The sequence below is a fragment of the Abramis brama genome (genome assembly GCF_963993115.1).
Source record: "Abramis brama genome assembly, chromosome: 23".
NCBI lineage: Eukaryota > Metazoa > Chordata > Actinopteri > Cypriniformes > Leuciscidae > Abramis > Abramis brama.
Window position 1 is genome coordinate 8,874,900 of NC_139985.1, and position 17,889 is coordinate 8,892,788.

At 35.3% G+C, this 17,889-nt stretch overlaps 3 protein-coding genes across 4 annotated transcripts; 1 reads left to right on the forward strand and 2 right to left on the reverse strand.

The window, feature by feature from the left end:
- Positions 1–32: 32 nt before the first annotated feature.
- tpcn3 (two pore segment channel 3) lies at positions 33–10,701 on the reverse strand. Its single transcript, XM_084100664.1, has 19 exons — positions 10,510–10,701; positions 9,757–9,839; positions 9,557–9,671; positions 8,617–8,745; positions 8,137–8,253; positions 7,273–7,391; positions 7,045–7,146; positions 6,729–6,855; positions 5,764–5,971; positions 5,527–5,671; positions 3,278–3,463; positions 3,109–3,173; positions 2,893–2,980; positions 2,712–2,781; positions 1,494–1,713; positions 1,282–1,372; positions 1,081–1,194; positions 835–947; positions 33–489 (listed from the first exon to the last, which is right to left on the reverse strand). The coding sequence occupies exons 1-19, from the start codon at positions 10,612–10,614 to the stop codon at positions 365–367; spliced, it is 2,322 nt and encodes a 773-aa protein (XP_083956790.1). The 5' UTR covers positions 10,615–10,701; the 3' UTR covers positions 33–364.
- A 544-nt stretch (positions 10,702–11,245) lies between these two features.
- On the forward strand, positions 11,246–17,747 carry LOC311074948 (myelin and lymphocyte protein-like). 2 transcript variants are annotated; one of them, XM_084101992.1, is made up of 5 exons: positions 11,246–11,309; positions 15,474–15,588; positions 16,504–16,671; positions 16,771–16,929; positions 17,251–17,747. In XM_084101992.1, the coding sequence occupies exons 2-5, from the start codon at positions 15,499–15,501 to the stop codon at positions 17,323–17,325; spliced, it is 492 nt and encodes a 163-aa protein (XP_083958118.1). In that variant the 5' UTR covers positions 11,246–11,309; positions 15,474–15,498; the 3' UTR covers positions 17,326–17,747. The 2 variants fall into 2 exon arrangements, with proteins under 2 accessions (XP_083958118.1, XP_083958117.1); XM_084101991.1 differs by lacking the exon at positions 11,246–11,309 and having other exon boundaries at positions 15,327–15,588.
- On the reverse strand, positions 11,384–13,967 carry pgap4 (post-GPI attachment to proteins GalNAc transferase 4). Its single transcript, XM_084100881.1, has 2 exons — positions 13,850–13,967; positions 11,384–13,240 (listed from the first exon to the last, which is right to left on the reverse strand). Exon 2 carries the CDS (start codon positions 13,063–13,065, stop codon positions 11,872–11,874), a length of 1,194 nt encoding a protein of 397 aa, XP_083957007.1. The 5' UTR covers positions 13,066–13,240; positions 13,850–13,967; the 3' UTR covers positions 11,384–11,871.
- Positions 17,748–17,889: the final 142 nt, after the last annotated feature.

A 17,889-nucleotide genomic window follows, 5' to 3' on the forward strand; every position in this document is an offset into this window, starting at 1 on the left:
GGACACGTTAGGATATCAACGAGTCTCTCTCGTATTATTATTACAATAATTTTTTATTTCAATTGGTATGTGTACAAACTTTTACTCTGGGGCAATCCTTATTGGTCATAAAGTGCACTTTTCCCAAAACAATTATAAAACACACACACACACTATTTTAAGCCTATATGTTTATATAATATTATACACACACACATTTGATTACAAAAATGACTCTTTGATGATTGAAAAATCACTATTAGTGGTCCACATAGCAAAGTATATATAATAAATCTTATCAAGTATTGCATACATATAAAGAATCTTTGATACAAACTGTATTTATATATTTACAAGTTTTGGGGAGTTTTTAGTTTCTTGTCAGTTATACTGAGTCAAAGACAGGGTTTGAGAAGTTTAAGTTTTCTGGCTCTTCCTCCTCATTGAAGTCTTCAGGACGAAGATCTCTTTCAAACATCCGCTGCAAAAGTCCATCCACAGTTCTGGATCCTGGAAAAATAAAACAAATTTTATATTATATATATATATATATATATATATATATATATATATATATATAAAAAATACATAATACTCCTTTTACAAGACTAAGAATGCATTTGAAAAATAAAAAAAATTTAAGCAAAGCAAAAAACAAGAAGCACAACATTTCTTGAAGCAATCTTAAACATAATGCAGAGCTTGTTTGCCGTCCTTCAATACTTACTCTAACAAGACTAAAAATGCATTTGACAAGACTTGACTAAAATTTAAATAATAATAATAATAATAATTAATAATACACCAAATAATAAAACAAACAATTAATAACAATTAAATAATAAAATAAAATACTTCTTGAAGCAATCTTGAACATGAGGGAGGGCTTCTGTTTGCCAGCTTCAGAAGAACCCAGGTCATTTTCATTGCTTTCCATTGCATCTACAAGACCTGTGTCCATGCCATCCCTAACAAACACAAAACCACACAAACCTCCATTAAAACCCCAAATCAACAGCAACAGGATCCTACGCTGACACGTATGCATGAAACATTTTTTATACATCAAATAACAAGATATGAGGTCTAAATGGCACATACTGTTGGACATTAAGATCCAGCTCCTCTATCTTTTTCTCCAGAGAAGTCTGCAGGTCACTTTTGTCAATTGTGTATTCCACCAAGAAGGCCTCCAAAATAAATGCTACAAAAATACTGGGGGGAAATAAAAATCGCACATTATGCATATTTTTCCTTCAAAGTAAAACACAACTATAATATTCTAGTGGACTCCATTCTTACTTGATTATAATAATAACGACCACAATGTGAAAAAGGACGAAGAATATTCTGGCTGAAACGTGTGTGACTGTTGTGAAACCGCTGGCCAACAGTGCAGCTGAGTTAAGGGAAAAGCAATGCATGAAACTTTCAAAAATTTCAAAGTCCTTGGGCTACAGTTTCACACACTTGATTAAGTATTATACATTTTGATCTGTAGTTGTAAAGGATATCATGCCACTGATTAACCACAGTGAGTTCCAGCAAGACGATGAAGGAAGAGATCACATTATTGAAGTTGTTCTTGCAGTAGTTGAGTTTAGCAAAAGCGGTTCCTTTAAGGAGAGGGTTTCCACAGTACTCTTGATCAGGACTTGTAGAGTTAGGTTCAAAAAAATGAACTTTTCCTTTAAATAATTCCATGCCAACCATAGCAAATATGTAATAGACCACCTGTAGGGGGACAGCAGTGGATTTATAATAAATACACAGGTATATTGATTATGATAATGTTTCTCATCACAAATCACAGTTTAACATGTGGCATGAAGGGTCTGCCTCCCACCTGATGATTATGTCCCTGTCCCTGTATCTAAATGTAGCCAAAAATCAAGCACTGCATCCTCCCCACACTTTTTTGTACAAGGTGACCTTGAGGCCAGGTATGGTGCAGTATACAGGAATCACCAATGAGACAGTGACAGAAACCACTCCTTCCTCAGGAACACTTTAATAAATTTGTATTTTTATTTTAAAGCAATAGCCCGTCTAATGCATGCGATAGATATACATATTATCGAAAGTTTGGGGTCAGTAAGAGTTGTTTTAATGTTTTTGAAATAACTCTATACGCTAATCAAGACTGCATTAATTTGTAATAAAACTAAAGTAAAACAGTAATATTACGAAATATCATTATAAGTTAAAATTGAAAATAAAAATTTAGAAAAAAGTTTTCTATTTTAATTTAAAATGTAATTTATTCCTGTGATGGCAAAGCTGAATGAATAGAAAGTAAAAGAAAAAGAAAAAAAAGCATTTAAAATATAAATCTTTTGTAAAATTATAACATTTGTAATATTATCTTTGTCACGTTTGACTCATTTTAATGCATCCTTGCTGAATAATTCTTATTAATTTATTTTAAAAAAAATATTGGTATTGTAAGTATATACATATTAGAAATATTATTGAAACATAGTTTTGATATTTCTCAGTGTATGCCTATTACCTATTACTCACTAAGTACACAAAGATACACTGAAGAATGTTTTTGTTCCTACAATGAAATAAATGGGGTCCAAAACAACAGATAACCCCACTGACTTTTATTGTATAGACAAAACCACAAAGAAGAACGTCGTACAGGTTTGAAATTACATGAGGCAGAGTACATTTTGACAATTTAGAGTTTTGGGTGAACTAATCCATAACAATCTGTAAATACTCACCACTATGAGTTGGCCAAAGGTAAGAATAGTTGGTCCAATTTTAATAAGTGTGTTGATGATGGCTCGAAATCTACGAAGGAAAGTTTTTAGTTTAATGTCACATGGCAAATGAATAAAAGGTATTTTCAAGCACAGAAATCACTTGTTTTTTTTTTGTTGCATTTGGCTGGAACTATCTCACCTCTTTATGGAATCCACCAAACGTATGAGTCGAAGGACTCGCAAGATAAAAACGATGTCCAAGACCTGACGACTCGTGTAACCTCCAGCTGCAAACATAAAGATAAAGTCAACAAGACTTCTTAAAGGTATGTTTATATCAAACTTAACAAATCAAATAAAACACTTAGAGAATGCAGAAATGTGTCGATCTTCTAATATCCACATGTGCACTTACAGTGTTTGAGTGCTGAGTTAATGATGGTGCCAAAGAGTGCACACACAACAATGATAGTGTCAAACCTGTAAGAGATAGAGTTGATTGAATTTGGTTTCATGTGAGCTCACACAGGTGATGTTATGTGATCAAATTCAGTGAGCCATACAAAACACAAAGTGTTCCTCACCAGTTCCAGAAATGATGTCGGGCAAAGAACGCCCGTGGCTCGGTAGAGTACAGTTTGAGAATGATCTCCAACATATAAAGAGCCAGAAAACCCCACTCAGCATTTGATACCACAGGGTTCTCCTCATCCAGACCAATGAACACAGCATTCACCAGAATAATCAGGTCATAGACATACACAAACATTCTGAAATGCACAATACAAATATATGGAATTCAAATAGCATTGTTGTCGAAAGAAATATGTGAATGTATTAGTGTCAATGCAAGATCAACATTTTGGGCCAGATTAACTAAACAGGGCAAGTGTGATGAAATAAAAGTGCGATGGTTCTGCGGGTGATCTACTCACAGGGTGCAGATGCACAGATGCAGTCAGCTCATTTCCATAATGACCAATGCAATCTACCAAGATCAGTGCAAATTAAAAATATCATGGCTTGGCAAATTATACGTTTGGAAAAAGTCTCTGGCATTCCAAATAAATGAACAGGAGTGGATCAAATTCCGGTACGGATATGGTTTCATTTTACACCGTGGGGCTGATAACGGAGCTCTTTAGAATGTAATATGCGTCAGTTGTTGCTTTGGTAAAGTTTACAGACGATAATATAAGATGTTTTCATTTTATTGTTAACTTCGCTCAAATAGCGCAATTGGCCAGCTTCAGAGAAACTGGCAGCCAGGCAACAGATAAGCGAACAATCCTGAATGGCGACGTCACTACCAGCACGGTTCAGCACAGTTAAGGCACCCACACACTACAAGATAATCAGGCCAAATCATTTCCATGAAATAAAGGAGAAACTAAATGGTCAGACACTTGAACAAGTTAAAGTTATAAGATATCTAGGGATATGGATTCCAGTCTCACTTTCAAGACACATATACAGATTTTGTTAGGCAAGTACAAAAAAGTACTAATATATTCAGATGTCAAGAAGGAATGGAATGGGAAGCTAGTCAAAAATATTTAGAACGAATATATAGTGCATTAATCAGGTCAGTAATCAACTGTGGATGTATAATTTGGGGATGTGCATCAAAATCCTTGATTAAGAAAGTCGAAACAGTTCAGGCACAAGCATTAAGAATATGCTGATCCTCTCCAATATCGGCGTGACAGGTGGAGGTAGGAGAAATGTCCATAAGTGTAAGTAAATTGAAATTAACAATGAAATATTGGATTAATATGAAAGGGCATTCAGAGACACATCCAGTTCAGGAAATACTAAATATAGTATACTACCCCTGTAGTCAATAATTTTTATCTCATCTTTGATCACCAAAATGACATATTTAAACGTTTTTTTTCCTTGAAAAAAATTCTTCATGACTTAAAATAGCTTGAATGTAACTCTACACCTTTGCCTTAATTAGTATACAGGGATCTATGAATATGCAAATTAGTCCCGCATCCACTCACTCACACCAGCTCAAAGATCCACTCATTGACGATCACACCTTGACATGATTGGTTACAAGGTAGCTGGTACGAAACATCAGCGATTTCAAACCGTGTTTTTGAGACTGTGTTTGGTTCACTGCAGATTTAAGGAGAAAATACTCAGCAATGGTGTTGACATGAATTTGCACATGGTTTGTCTTAACGCATATTAAAAACACCACATAGACATATAAGCAAATGGCCTACATTATTTTAAATACATCTAGTCAGTAACAGAGTGCAAGCATATTAGTCTAAAATAATTCTGTATTTTAAGCTTCAGAATCATGAATATTTTTATTGTATTAATACCACATTGTGCACTTTAATCAACAGTACATTTTTTGTTAATCTTTTACCATATGTCTTGGAGCATCGCAATAATATCATATCATGAGTTCAGTATCGTGATATATATCGAATCGTGACATGAGGGTATCGTTACACCCCTATTTTTTGGTTTTGGTTTTCCTTTCCACTGATGCTTCACACAGTCCAGTTGGTGAAAAAAAGCCACAGTCACAGTCATGTCAAGCGCAAAATGGGTTAAGACATGCTTTTTTGGGCATGAAATAAAAGCACAAATACCAGAAATTGACTACTGCAAATCGTCTGAAAGGGAATCTCCTACAAATGCATATGCAATAAGTTCACTGTCCACGCAAAAATAACTGTCCATGCCATTTCATCGCTAATTCTTTACTGCGCATCTTTATTTAACATCCTGACAGTAGTTTTTAATGCCAAAAGAGGGTTTGTGGTGATGCAAGCTGTTAGTAAATCTGGCCCTTGTGTCCACATACCTGTGATGAACCATGTGGCGAATGAATCTGCTGGCTGAGGAATCATACAGAGAGGGGAAACAGATTTGAATGGGGTGTGGCTTTGACTTCACTGTGATCACCTGGATACTTAGAAGATCAGCCAGCTGGACAAATGCAAACTTTCCTGCTCAGAAAAAAAAGATCAAGTGGGAAAAAAGAGAAAAAGTCAATAAAACTGAAGTCAAATTTGAAATGGGAAAGAAAAACCTATCTGACCTATGTGTCCTTTATTCTGATCATCTAAGACGCTCCAGAGCAGTTCCCGGTGAGCAATACTGATTTTCGGCTTGGCGAGTTTAACCAGAAGGTTCCATTTGGCCTGGGTCACCACAGGCTCCCCACCTTCACCCCGGGTCTCCTGAAGCAAAGAAAACGCCCGACACATCTTATATCTTCTGGCCTTCACCAGCTGCCGCACTTCCTCCTAGGAAACATGAAAGAAATCAAGTCAGTGTTCCACTACAGATAGATAGATAGCTAGAAGTATTTTTATTGGACTCTATTATGCCCTTTTACAAAGTCTTGATTTTGTTTTTGGGATCTACTAGAATAAATTTTCATGCTTGAATGTTCAAATAACTATTTATTTTTCACATATTTCACAGTAGTGCAGCACCTCTCTTCCCAGTCTGTCAGTAACTCTCTGTTTAGTTCCATTCTAGCATAAAGCCCCTCCTTCCAAAAAGCTCAATGTGCTCTGATTGGTCGGTTGGACAAGCGTGCTGTAATTGGGTAATGGCATGGCGACAACACACTACTAAACCAGTCCTTGCCCCCTTTATTTTGTGTATGCGTTGGGTAGGAATTATTTAAATGAGGAATATTGTAACGTGTATGTTCCCGGAAGAAAACTCAAGACTACAATCGAGCCAGTGCTTACTGATATAGAGAATAACTCCCTTTCAAGTGGACTTTGTGCTTTGTAACTTTGCAGATCTTCTTCATGCTCAAACAGCAACATTACACAATAAAGAAAGTTGAAAATGTAAAAAAGCATAATCTGTGGCATATAATTAAAAAAATAACTGATCAATAATATTAATTTTAATATGATTTAATTATTTAATTTTAATATTTAATAATATACATTTTAATTCAAGATTATTTTATTCTAAGATTCATAACTTCTTTAAAATGTGAGAAATAAAAATGTGCATGTTGACAGAAAAAAATGTGAATACCTTTAGGTACTTTTTGTAGTTATTGTAAACGACAGCCAGAAAGAAGGACATGAAGGTATAAATGTTGATAACAATATATAGAATGAAGAAAATAGTGAAGAAAACACTGTAGTTGTATGCCGGCATCCTACAAAGAAAACATAAAAACATCAAATATTACAGAAGCATTTGTGTTGTGTACAATGCATGCGTAAAGCATATTATGGGTGACTGATATTTTTTATACTGCTGAATATACAATTGCACACAACAAAGATTCACAAAATAGAAATAAGCTTAAAAGGAGAGAAAGAAAATGCAATAGCTCAAGACTTACATGACATCAGGGCTATTAGCAGTGGTCACCAAAACGTACAGATCGAAAACAATATCCAAATAGTTTGTGAAATATGGAGAACCATCAATGGTGAGAAGGCCCCTGAGAAAAAATAAAAAAAGATATGACAAGCAGTTTAAAAGGTTATGTAAACTATTTTTCAATGGACACAATTGAGATGAATGGAAAAACAGAGGTATAAATGGATGATACTTTATTTAGGTTTACCTTTTCCCAAATAATTTAAGAGCCATAAGAGAGAAGACCAACACGCTGAACATGAATAAGAGAAAAACATAGGAGATCTGAGGCAGTGCATTCCGTATACTCCTGAACGCCCTCCGCAGCTACAGACAAACAGAAGGATAAAATAAAAAATGGGTTGGAGGAGAGACATTTGTTCCCGATAAACATACACTTCCATTCAAACTTTGGGGTCGGTACGATTTTTAAATGTTTTTAAGTCTCTCATGTTCACCAAGGCTGCATTTATTTGATCAAAAATACAGTAAAAACAGTATTGTGAAATATTATTACAATTTAAAATAACAGTTTTCTATTTTAATATATTTTTAAAATGTAATTTATTCATGTGATAGCAAAGCTACGTTTTCAGCATCGTTACTCCAGTCTTCAGTGTCACTTGATCCTTCAGAAATCATTCTAATATGTAGATTTAGTGCGAAAAGAAACACTTATTAATATCAAATTTTTGAAAACAGGTGTGCTGCATAATATTTTTGTGGAAACCATTGTTTTCAGGATTCTTTGATGAGCAGAATGTTCAAAAGAACAGCTTTTTTTTAAAATATAATTTTTTTGTAACATTATAAATGTCTTCACTGTCATTTTTGATCCATTTAATTCCAACCTTGTTGAAAATATATATATATTTTTTTTATCTTACTGACCCCAAACTTTTAAACGGTAGTGTATGCTTTCGCCAACTTTAGAAGTAGAGTAACTGACGGGAAAATTTAAATTACTGATAACATTTCATCTTAATTAAATACAAGAAATACACAAAATATTAACTCTGAGAAAATATATACAATGTGAGTGTTTATTGTGCTTTGATTGTGGTTTTCTTACTTGTCGTCCCTCTGTAACATTGACTAACAGAAGTGGTCTCAAGACCCTTGACCATCGGATGGAAAAATAGCCTGATGTTTTCAGTGCCCCATATATAGTCAAATCTATGAAAGAGAGCTGTGAAGTGGGAAGGGTAAAGAAAGATAATGAAACAAGAATACAGTGAAACTTAAAATCTCTCAAAATGTCCAGTTATGCAACACACACACAAACCCTCTCCCTGACTTCACTAAATGTCTACTCATAGTCATTGAACGCCACATTTCCTGGAGAACTGCTGAGAATGATAAAACACGGGCTAAAGTTCATTTCACAACATTGTTACGAGCACATTCTCAGCATTTTCACATGTTTGTACAGACAGAATACTTTAAGGGTATATATATTATAGAAATAATGTATTATAAAATTAACACAAGATAAAAGTGATTATGTACCTGTAAATAAGATACAATCCAAAACTATGTATCAGATGCCTACCGTTACAACGATTATGATGCAGATATTTTTGGGATCCTTCCAGAATTTGTCCTTTGGAATGACTTTGGCATAGTGTACCATCCGCACAGTAAATGCAGAGAGACATATGATTTCAATTGTAGAAGTCGCCTATAGAACACACACATACACATATACAAAATGTTTTATGGGGACATTCCTTTTACTTAATGATTTTTATACTGTACAAACTGCATATTCTATGCCCTAACCCTAACCCGAACCATCTCAGAAAACGTTCTGTATTTTTAGATTTTCAAAAAAACATCATTTAGAATTATTTATAAGCTGTTTAAATAAACACAAGTCTCCAGGAAATATCCCATTGTGTCATATGGAGGGTTGGCATGGATTCCAGGATGTCATAAAAGCAGTAAGCAAGAAGAAAAAAAAAGGTTCAATGTGGTTTTATATAGTTCTTGACTCACTTTTAAAGAACATTTTATACTGAAAATGATCTATAAGGAAACATTTTTAAATTAACCCTTTAAGGTTCTATATACCTATAGAACCTTTTCTTCTAAGTGTGTAGTTTATGTTGCTATATATATATATAAATATATAGCATCACTGTCTAGGATGTTTCCTTGGTCACACAATCATATAGGTAACTTTAAATATGAAAACACACCCCAATTCTTAATTTCAGAGTATAGAGTTTGATGCATTATATGCATGTTTTGTGGTTAAAAAGAGGTCTCATGGCATCTGCTTGTCAGAGAAAGTGTTAGCAGTATGAACTGACGGGGATATCTATGGACTTTTAAGGTAATCAGCTAGAGATACAGAGAGCATTCAAGAAATATTCAACCACCCATTCACAAATCTACACAAGGTCTGAAATGAATTACAATTGTGGTCAATGATTAATCCACTGCTTTGCTGAACAATTTGTAAATGCAAGTTATATTTCCATACATACCCATATAGGAATTGGAACAACAGCAGGATCCTCAAAGAGAGCCAGAGCAAGATTTATGACGATGAACACATATACCAGTGTCTGCATGAACCAGTGATTGTACAGCAGGTACAACCTGTGGAATATTTTACAGATTTTATAATACACAACCTGGTAATAGTCAAAGTTATATAAATGATTGTTGGAAAGTCATCTCTTACCTCACAGCCTGTGGTGAAGTGTCAAAAAAGATGTTCCTGTTATACTGGGCATCTGACACATAGACAGTGGCAAGGTCGAATTTCTAAAGCACCACCAGCAAACCGAGACCAAGAAGAGAGAAAAATCAGTTTGACTGGCAAATTTTAATGAGAAGCACATGGTGTGACAAATATTTAATGTAGTCTCTCAAGTAACTTAATGTCATAAAATCTGTATAAACAACAATAAACAGATCAAATACTTTGCAAAAGCTGTGAGAAGCTGGTTAAATGAAGTACAGAGTAGGACATATCAACTAACCAAAACTATTTGATGCTATAACCTCCCTCCCTCCCACACTACACCCTTCACTCAAAAACCCTTGTGACTGATATGTGCATGTTTATTGATCTAAACAGTTCCTCCATGCATAATTGAAGTTGTATGGCAACAGACACTCATAACAATCCATCGATTAATAGGTAAAGAACTTCAAATATGTTTGCCAAATATTCCAGTGCTTCAGCTGACACTTTTTTCAGGCACAATTTTCCAGTGCTTTCTTGACAAACAGGACACCAGATGTTTCTATTCCATAAACGATCCAGATTTAATGTCGAAAAACTTTCTATACAAATAAACCAAATAATCAGAGTGTCATCTATTAACTTTTTTTTTTTTTTTTTTTAAACCATCAGTTTAGAATTGTACATTTCGCGGCACATTGATGAGTACAGGTTTCCAAGAGCACCATATCCATGCACGCAACATACCTCTGTCATCTCTTCTGAAACGTTACTGGAAACATTATTTCCTCCATTGGTTATACCTTCATTCTTTGATAAAGAATGGCACTTTGGGTTTTCGGTGTCAGACATTTTCTCTATCCCTCAACTTTTCCCTGTCCTTACGCAGCAGATACATCCAGTTCGCAGGAAATCCCGTCTCAAAAAAGTGTATCTTGCTAAACGAAGCAAATTTCCTAATCATAGTATGGCGAAGGCCTCTCTATTAAAAATTCATGACCCACGCCTTCGTATGCTGAAAATGAGAGCATGGCCAAATTAATATTTAGTAGACAAGCCATCTCACCAATCAACCTGAGCATGGTCCCCCGCCTTCCATTGGAAGAAGCCTTGCGTCGATAGGATGAACGCTAAAACTAATTAATATTCATAAGGTAAGGCCTCGCCATAGTAGGATTCGATTGGTTAAATCCCGCATATACACACGTACGGTGGAACGTGTGGTACTTGGCTTTAATCTCCAAATAAACAGTTCTTGGGCGAATAATATAAATTGTATGGAATATCAAGAGCATATCTATACTGAGAGTGTATACTGTTTCTTTAAACAGAGTTTGCAATGCGGTGTATTTTGACCGGTCATGTGACTGAATCCAGCGGAAATAGCGGAGAAGAGCCACAGGCTCACTCAGGAGTTTTGTAGGAACATCTGGAAGAAAACACCCCAACGACTGTCTTATGCAACTCAGAAATTTACTCTGAGACCTCAACAACAGAGGAGGAACATCACAGCATCGTATAATGTAGTGTTAACTGAACGTTTTTCAGTAGGTTGCCTAGAACTATTACCTTTTTTAAAAAAACAGTGCCTGTACCACAAAAAAAGAAACCAACGACTGTAAACCGTTATATAATATTTATTACATTTCACCAAAAGTGATTTTTATAAACGCCATAGAGTCAAAGATCAATACAAAACTATATAAATAATTTCTGAGGATAATCCTTTAGAGCTCATGTTGAATATAAATGATTAGAATTGATTTTATTTTTTAAACTACATTTCAAAGTGTTTTTAATGTGCAAATTTGGCAATAATTTACAGTTACATATATAAAATAATTTTCATAACCCTATGGATTCCCTTTTGATGCTAAAATCCATTGTGCCATTATGCATTGTAAACTGACAAAGATGTTGATTAAAAATAGTTTAAAAGACAAGCATCGTTATCAGGAAACGGTTTCAAAACTTCACAAAAGTTTTTTGACAAACGGACAGCTCTAAAAAGATATTCATATTTCAGCCACAAAATTGAAACATTTATTAATAAACAGTGCCTAAAATGGGTTTCATTTTCAACCTCTGTAAAAAGAAAACATTATGTCGTCAAATTAATCTGGGTAGAGGAGGGTTCTTCCTGATGGAGGAGTAAGCTCCGATGTGCTTGATGATATTGGGTTCAACGCTGTGTGCCTTCTCACCTGGCGTCGACCTGGCTATCTTGTACAGCACCATGTCTTTTGCATTACCCCTAGCACAGACGACCTGGTCCAGGTATTGGGCGGCTCGGATGGAGGCATTACCTGGGTAGAGCATAGCAGGGGTGCAGCATTCAGTGGCAGGAGACACAGCATACAGCTGGGGTGAGAGCCGTCTGACCTCCAGCAGATAGTGCCTCCCTGCCATCTCAGACACGGCCATTATGTAGAGAGTTAGGAAGAGAAGATGAAGAGGTGAGAAGGTAAAAGAAAGAGGTGTACAGTGAGATAACAAGAGGAGGAGGATTGTAGAACCAAACAGGCCGAGACCCAGCCATTCTAGAATGCGATACGGCTCCGGGTTCCAGTATCCCTGAAGACGTTCCGGGTGGTAGAGCTTTATGTATAAAGTATCGAGGGCAAATCTCCGCGAGAGTAAGTTTTTAATCAACGGAAAGAAATCGGTCATCGGAAGCGCATCATCCTCCAGGACGACGACGTTTTTTGGCCTCATCAGGTCCCATCCTTTCCGCAGGCAGAAAACGTAATCTCTTTTCTCCTTCTCGAAGATGTTGTCCACCTCTTTGCTGTTCCATTTCTCATCTGGTGAACGTCTAACAACCAGGAACTCTTTCTCCAGAAGCAAAGCATCCTCGTTCAAACCGGGACCACTTTCGACATCACAGAGCATGACCTCGGCACATGGTTTATCGCCACATGCCTTAAGGAGCGATTTGAGCTGTTGTGCCACCTGTAACAGGTAGTGATAGTCCCTCCCCTCTGCTCTTCTGGATGTCACTATGGTGATCAGGAGATCTAGTTTCTTAGCATTCGTTTCCAAAGGGTCCTTCAGGCTTTTTGTAGAGGAGGCAGCACTCTCCCAGAAATGCAGGGCTTCCTGACCTCTGTCGTAGCTTTTTTGCAGTGATGCATCGCTTAGTGAATCAAGATAAACACTCTTTAAAAAATAATGTGAGTAAAGTAGACGATGGCAGCATATAGGCAATATCACTCCAAAGGTTAAAACACACAAAACCAGCCCTTGAGCTACTGGGCTTGACCAACGAAAGTGCTTGCTGGTACAAGTCCCCCATCGAGGCATCTGTGTCTGTTTAAACAGATCACAATTCACTTCTGTGACAGTTCACTTCAGTGCCAAGGTGACGGATACGTCGCACAGGTGGAGGATCCAGATTTGAGCCAACGTGCAGGAAAAAAAAATCACTGAAGGACTTGCATATGAGAATATAAACTTCTGAGATATTTCCAACTTGTACCTATAGACAAAAGAGATATAGGGAGTCATAATCTTATTTTTCTTAATAAACCATTACACGTGATTTAAAAAAATTCTGGGTGATTCCATACATTCAATATTGAAAAGATGATTATTTTTTTTAGGTACAGTAAAATACAGTAAACCCTTAACACATACCCTAGCCTACGTTTTTTTTTAATATTCTGCCAAAACATATTTATTATTAAATAATAATAGCCTAAATATTATATTGTCAAAATATTATGTACAGTATACGAGTATAAACGTACTTCATGTGATTCATGTACTTGACTTTTTGATGTGTTATATGGTTGTGTTTTTTTTAAATAATAATAACATTTTATAAAAGTTAGTGTCAGTATTTCATATTATAAACATAGTCTTGCGACACTCAAAAGCCACTCTTTTCATGAAATGACCCTTCTTTCTGAGAAAAACAACTAGGTAAAGGCAGTTTGTGTTGTAGAAAGCAAGATAAAACAATATGAGTCAGCTTATCGTAACAAGAAAACAAACCCGGAAGAATCTTATGTATCAGTCTGCAAATGGCCCGTAAAGTTAAATAATAAGAAATGGAACAAAGAATAAAGTAGTTCAGTATTTCTACCTCTCAGAATGTGGATGTTTAACACACAGCGACTAGACGACGGCAACCGAAACCAAAAAGCATGTCAAAACATCACGACCTACTACGTGCTGTTAAGCGCGTCGAATCAGGTCCGAAAACGTATTACTGTAACACATGGACAAAATGCGCATTTAATTCAGGGGGAGCAATGTTGACCATTTTTTAAGGGGTGGAACATTTAATGGCTCCTAAAGCTGAATCTTCTATTTATTCAATTCACATTCAGGATGTTTTTTTTTGTTTTGTGTGTGTGTGTATTTCGTAAAATCGTAGCTAAAGCTCAAAAAAGGACTGTGATTGGTTAATCGTATCCACCGCTGATTAAAGTAACAGAACCCACGTGACAACTCCTTCAAGCGCTGTAATCACCACACCAGACACTAGATGGGAGTGTAAGGTAAAAGACGGTCTGAGGTGACCCAACCATAACCGTCTCTGGGAATGGGGATAAATATTCACAAGGTTTTTTTTAGGTATGTTGAGTTTCGTGATAGTATGCAGTACAATCGTGTTCGTGTTTGTCAGTCTGAATTTTTTTTACATTTGCTAGTATCATCGCAATGGATTTCAGCAGTAGGCTAACATCTCAATAAGTGGGCTACATAAATAATAGAAAATCACCCACTAAAAACTTTCAAGCTTAGGTAAAGCTTGACACTTCTGATGTGTGAAGTTGTGAACGTACAGTAGGCTATTACCATAGGCTACATACTACAACTTAATAAAACTAAATACTAAACCCTGGAATTTTCACCGCCCGGTAATAAAATAAGACATTGCAAAGGCAAATAATTAAGCCTCACTTGGATATTGTAAGAAAGAAATATCTAATGTATCACTCCTGAGTCACGCTTTGACAAAATCTAAACCACCCTTGTAACCAGATCGACGACTTCTTAGCAGAGGTGTAAAGTCCAGGTTCAGAAAGAAAAAGTCCTCCTCAGTATTTTGTTCCAATCACCTGGATTTGCTAATTAGCACAGTTTTTCAGCCAGGAGATAGAACTAATTAGTGAAATCAGCTGGCTGAGTTTATGGGTGGAATAAACATATGGCAGGACTTTTACTTTCTGACCCAGACTTTACACCCCTGCTTCTTAGGAAACATTAATTTTGCTAATAGTCTTCGACATGGGTGTTTGACTGTCAACATGGCAAATGTTAAGATAAAAATATTGAATTTTAAAATAATGAATTTTGCTCAGTTTATTGTTCCCATATTTTGCATTGACATAGGGCGATTGATCACTACCATGAATTGACAAATTGGTTGGATTAGAATATACAGTAAGATGTTGTTGTTGTTGTTGTTGTTGTTGTTGTAGTTGTTGTTATATCTATTCTACAGTATATTGTTGTAGGCTTTTGGCCTGTCAAAAAAAAAAGAAAGAAAGTTGCCATGGTCGATTGAAAGACAACAACCAACAACACTGTCAAAAATGAATGTGCACAAATGTCTGGCAAAAAAACAGCTGCCCTTGGTGAACGTTGTGCACAGGGTGGGTCATGGAATGCATCAAGGTGAACAGGTCTGTCCAGTTTCTGTCAGCCTCTTAAATAAAGCATATCTTCAGCATTTCTGCACATTTATTTTACCTGTGTAGAGAGGACACTCAGGTGAACACAGTCATGGCATCCAATACAGGGCAATCGGGCTTCCTGCCCAGCGGAGCGGCCATATTCTGCACCATACCCGACATCTTCTACCTAGTAGAGCTTGTGAGTTGATTTTAATTAATTAATTTAATTTGATTTGATGTATATTCAAATACTATTGATTAGTAGTACCTACACTGTATACAAATTATTGTTGGTTTAACTTAAAAATGTAATGGTTGCCTTAAAATATACTCTAAGATAATTCATCCTGGAGAATCTAGCCTCATGATTTATTTTAATTAACGGTCATTTAAAAAAGAAAACCAATGTTAACAGAAAATGTATACAATTATGTAAATGACAAAAAAAATACAATTTGTTAATCTAAAGACTATACATCCAAGTTATTTAAAATGATTTGATTCATTATTGTAAGTGAATATTACATAAAAACTATAAGCAAATCTGTAATTCTTCAAAAAAAAAATCAATAGGCCAAATAAATGTCAGAATGTTTTTTATTCTATTTTATTTCAATATCATTATTTTCTCTTATATCCAATTTAGATGTTTACTGTTTGATATCCATGTCATATTTCAGGAAAAGTTTTAAAACACTTCATAAACAAAGATGTTCACAGGGGAAAGAGAGTTGTAATTTTTCATCTAATATATTGGTAACACTTTAAAATAAGGTTCATTAGTTAACATTAGTTAACTTCCTTAGTTAATATGAACTAAGAATGAACAATATTTCTACGGCATTTATTAATCTTAGTTAATATCAATTCCAACATTTACTAATACATTATTAAAATCAAAGGTTGTATTTGTTAACATTAGTTAATGCACTGTGAACTAACATGAACAAACAATGCACAGCTGTATTTTTATTAACTAACGTTAACAAAGATTAACTAATAAAGTAACAAATGTGTTGATCATTGTTAGTTCATGTTAGTTAACTAATGAACCTTATTGTAGAAAAAGTACAACTATCTGGAAGCTCATTCTTTCATTGTGTTTATCTCTTAGGTCTTTGGCGGTCTGGTATTGTGTCTAGTAGCATCTACAAAGCTCGAGCCTAACAACCCCCAAGCGTATGTGATTTCTGTGACAATTTTCTGTTTCATCATGACATTCCTCTGGTTGATAGTCTTTGCCACTGGGTCTCATCGTAACAGAAGCTCTTGGGCAAGCGCGGTAGGTTCATAATCTCTCTCTTTCTCTCTCGTATTTCCTCTCTCTTCATGAAGACATTTTCCTATTTAAATATACATTTTTTTCAATTTCTCTCCACAGGATGTTGCATGCCATGGATTTGCATCACTCCTCTATTTCAGTGCTTCTGTGCTTCTAGCTTTTATAACCATTTGGCTTGGTAGTGTTGACAATATCCTACCCAGTACCGTACTTAAAGAAAGTATCCAACTTATTTACAAGCTGGATGTAGCCGCCGTGGTGAGTCCCTCTACCCAAAATCAAATTTCCAAATCTAACGCTGTTTTACCTGTTAAATACTAATATAACTATTTGTAAGATATTGGTGAAATCTGTGAACAAAAATGACAAAGCTGATGTTCTGAATAATCTTGAATATTTAGAGTACTAAACATGTAACCTCATTCAGGTTAACCTAGCTTCATGTAATAACAAAAAACTTATTTAACATGAAATCAACTTAAATACATTAGATTACACCAATGAAAGCCATGTTAAAAAAGCAACTGTGCATTTTTTCCTGTTGAAGTGTATAGTGATTATTTGTCTCTTTAATTTCAGGTGTTTGCCTTTCTCACCACTTTACTGTATGTCGTCCACACCATTTTCTCAGCCCTCAGATGGAAATCCTTCTAAAACATCTGCACACAACCTGATTTACTCATATGATTGTCTTCCTCATTAAACAAAGTTATTACAAATATCATATAATACATCAGTAATAATTAATGTGATAATAGATTGACTGTCCAGGCTTCTTGTGTTCTAAAATGTATACAGATTATTTTTTAAAACCACTTTTTATTGTGTTTTTTTGTAAACTAGTCTCACCTTAGGTATAAATTATTGTAATTACTGTATGACTTATCTAATAAAGGAGATTATGAACGATCTGTGGAGTATGATCTCTCTTGGTGTGTCACTGGATACAAATGTGTCCCTATAGGGCTTCAAATTGCCCTTTATTTTTAAATAAAAGAAAAGGAAGATTTTCTGGAATGAATCACCTGCTTTTACAACATTCTGCCAGTGTGATGAACCATAAAACAATTTTTTTTACATTTTCAAAAAAAAAAAGAAAAAAAAAAAGTTTTTTGTTTGTAAGTGGCTTTGCAGTTGCTAAGGTTTTTGGTCTTTTGGACTACACTTGTTGTGTTCTGTCTTCCGGTTTGTATTTCCACAGCATGAAGTTAAGATCTT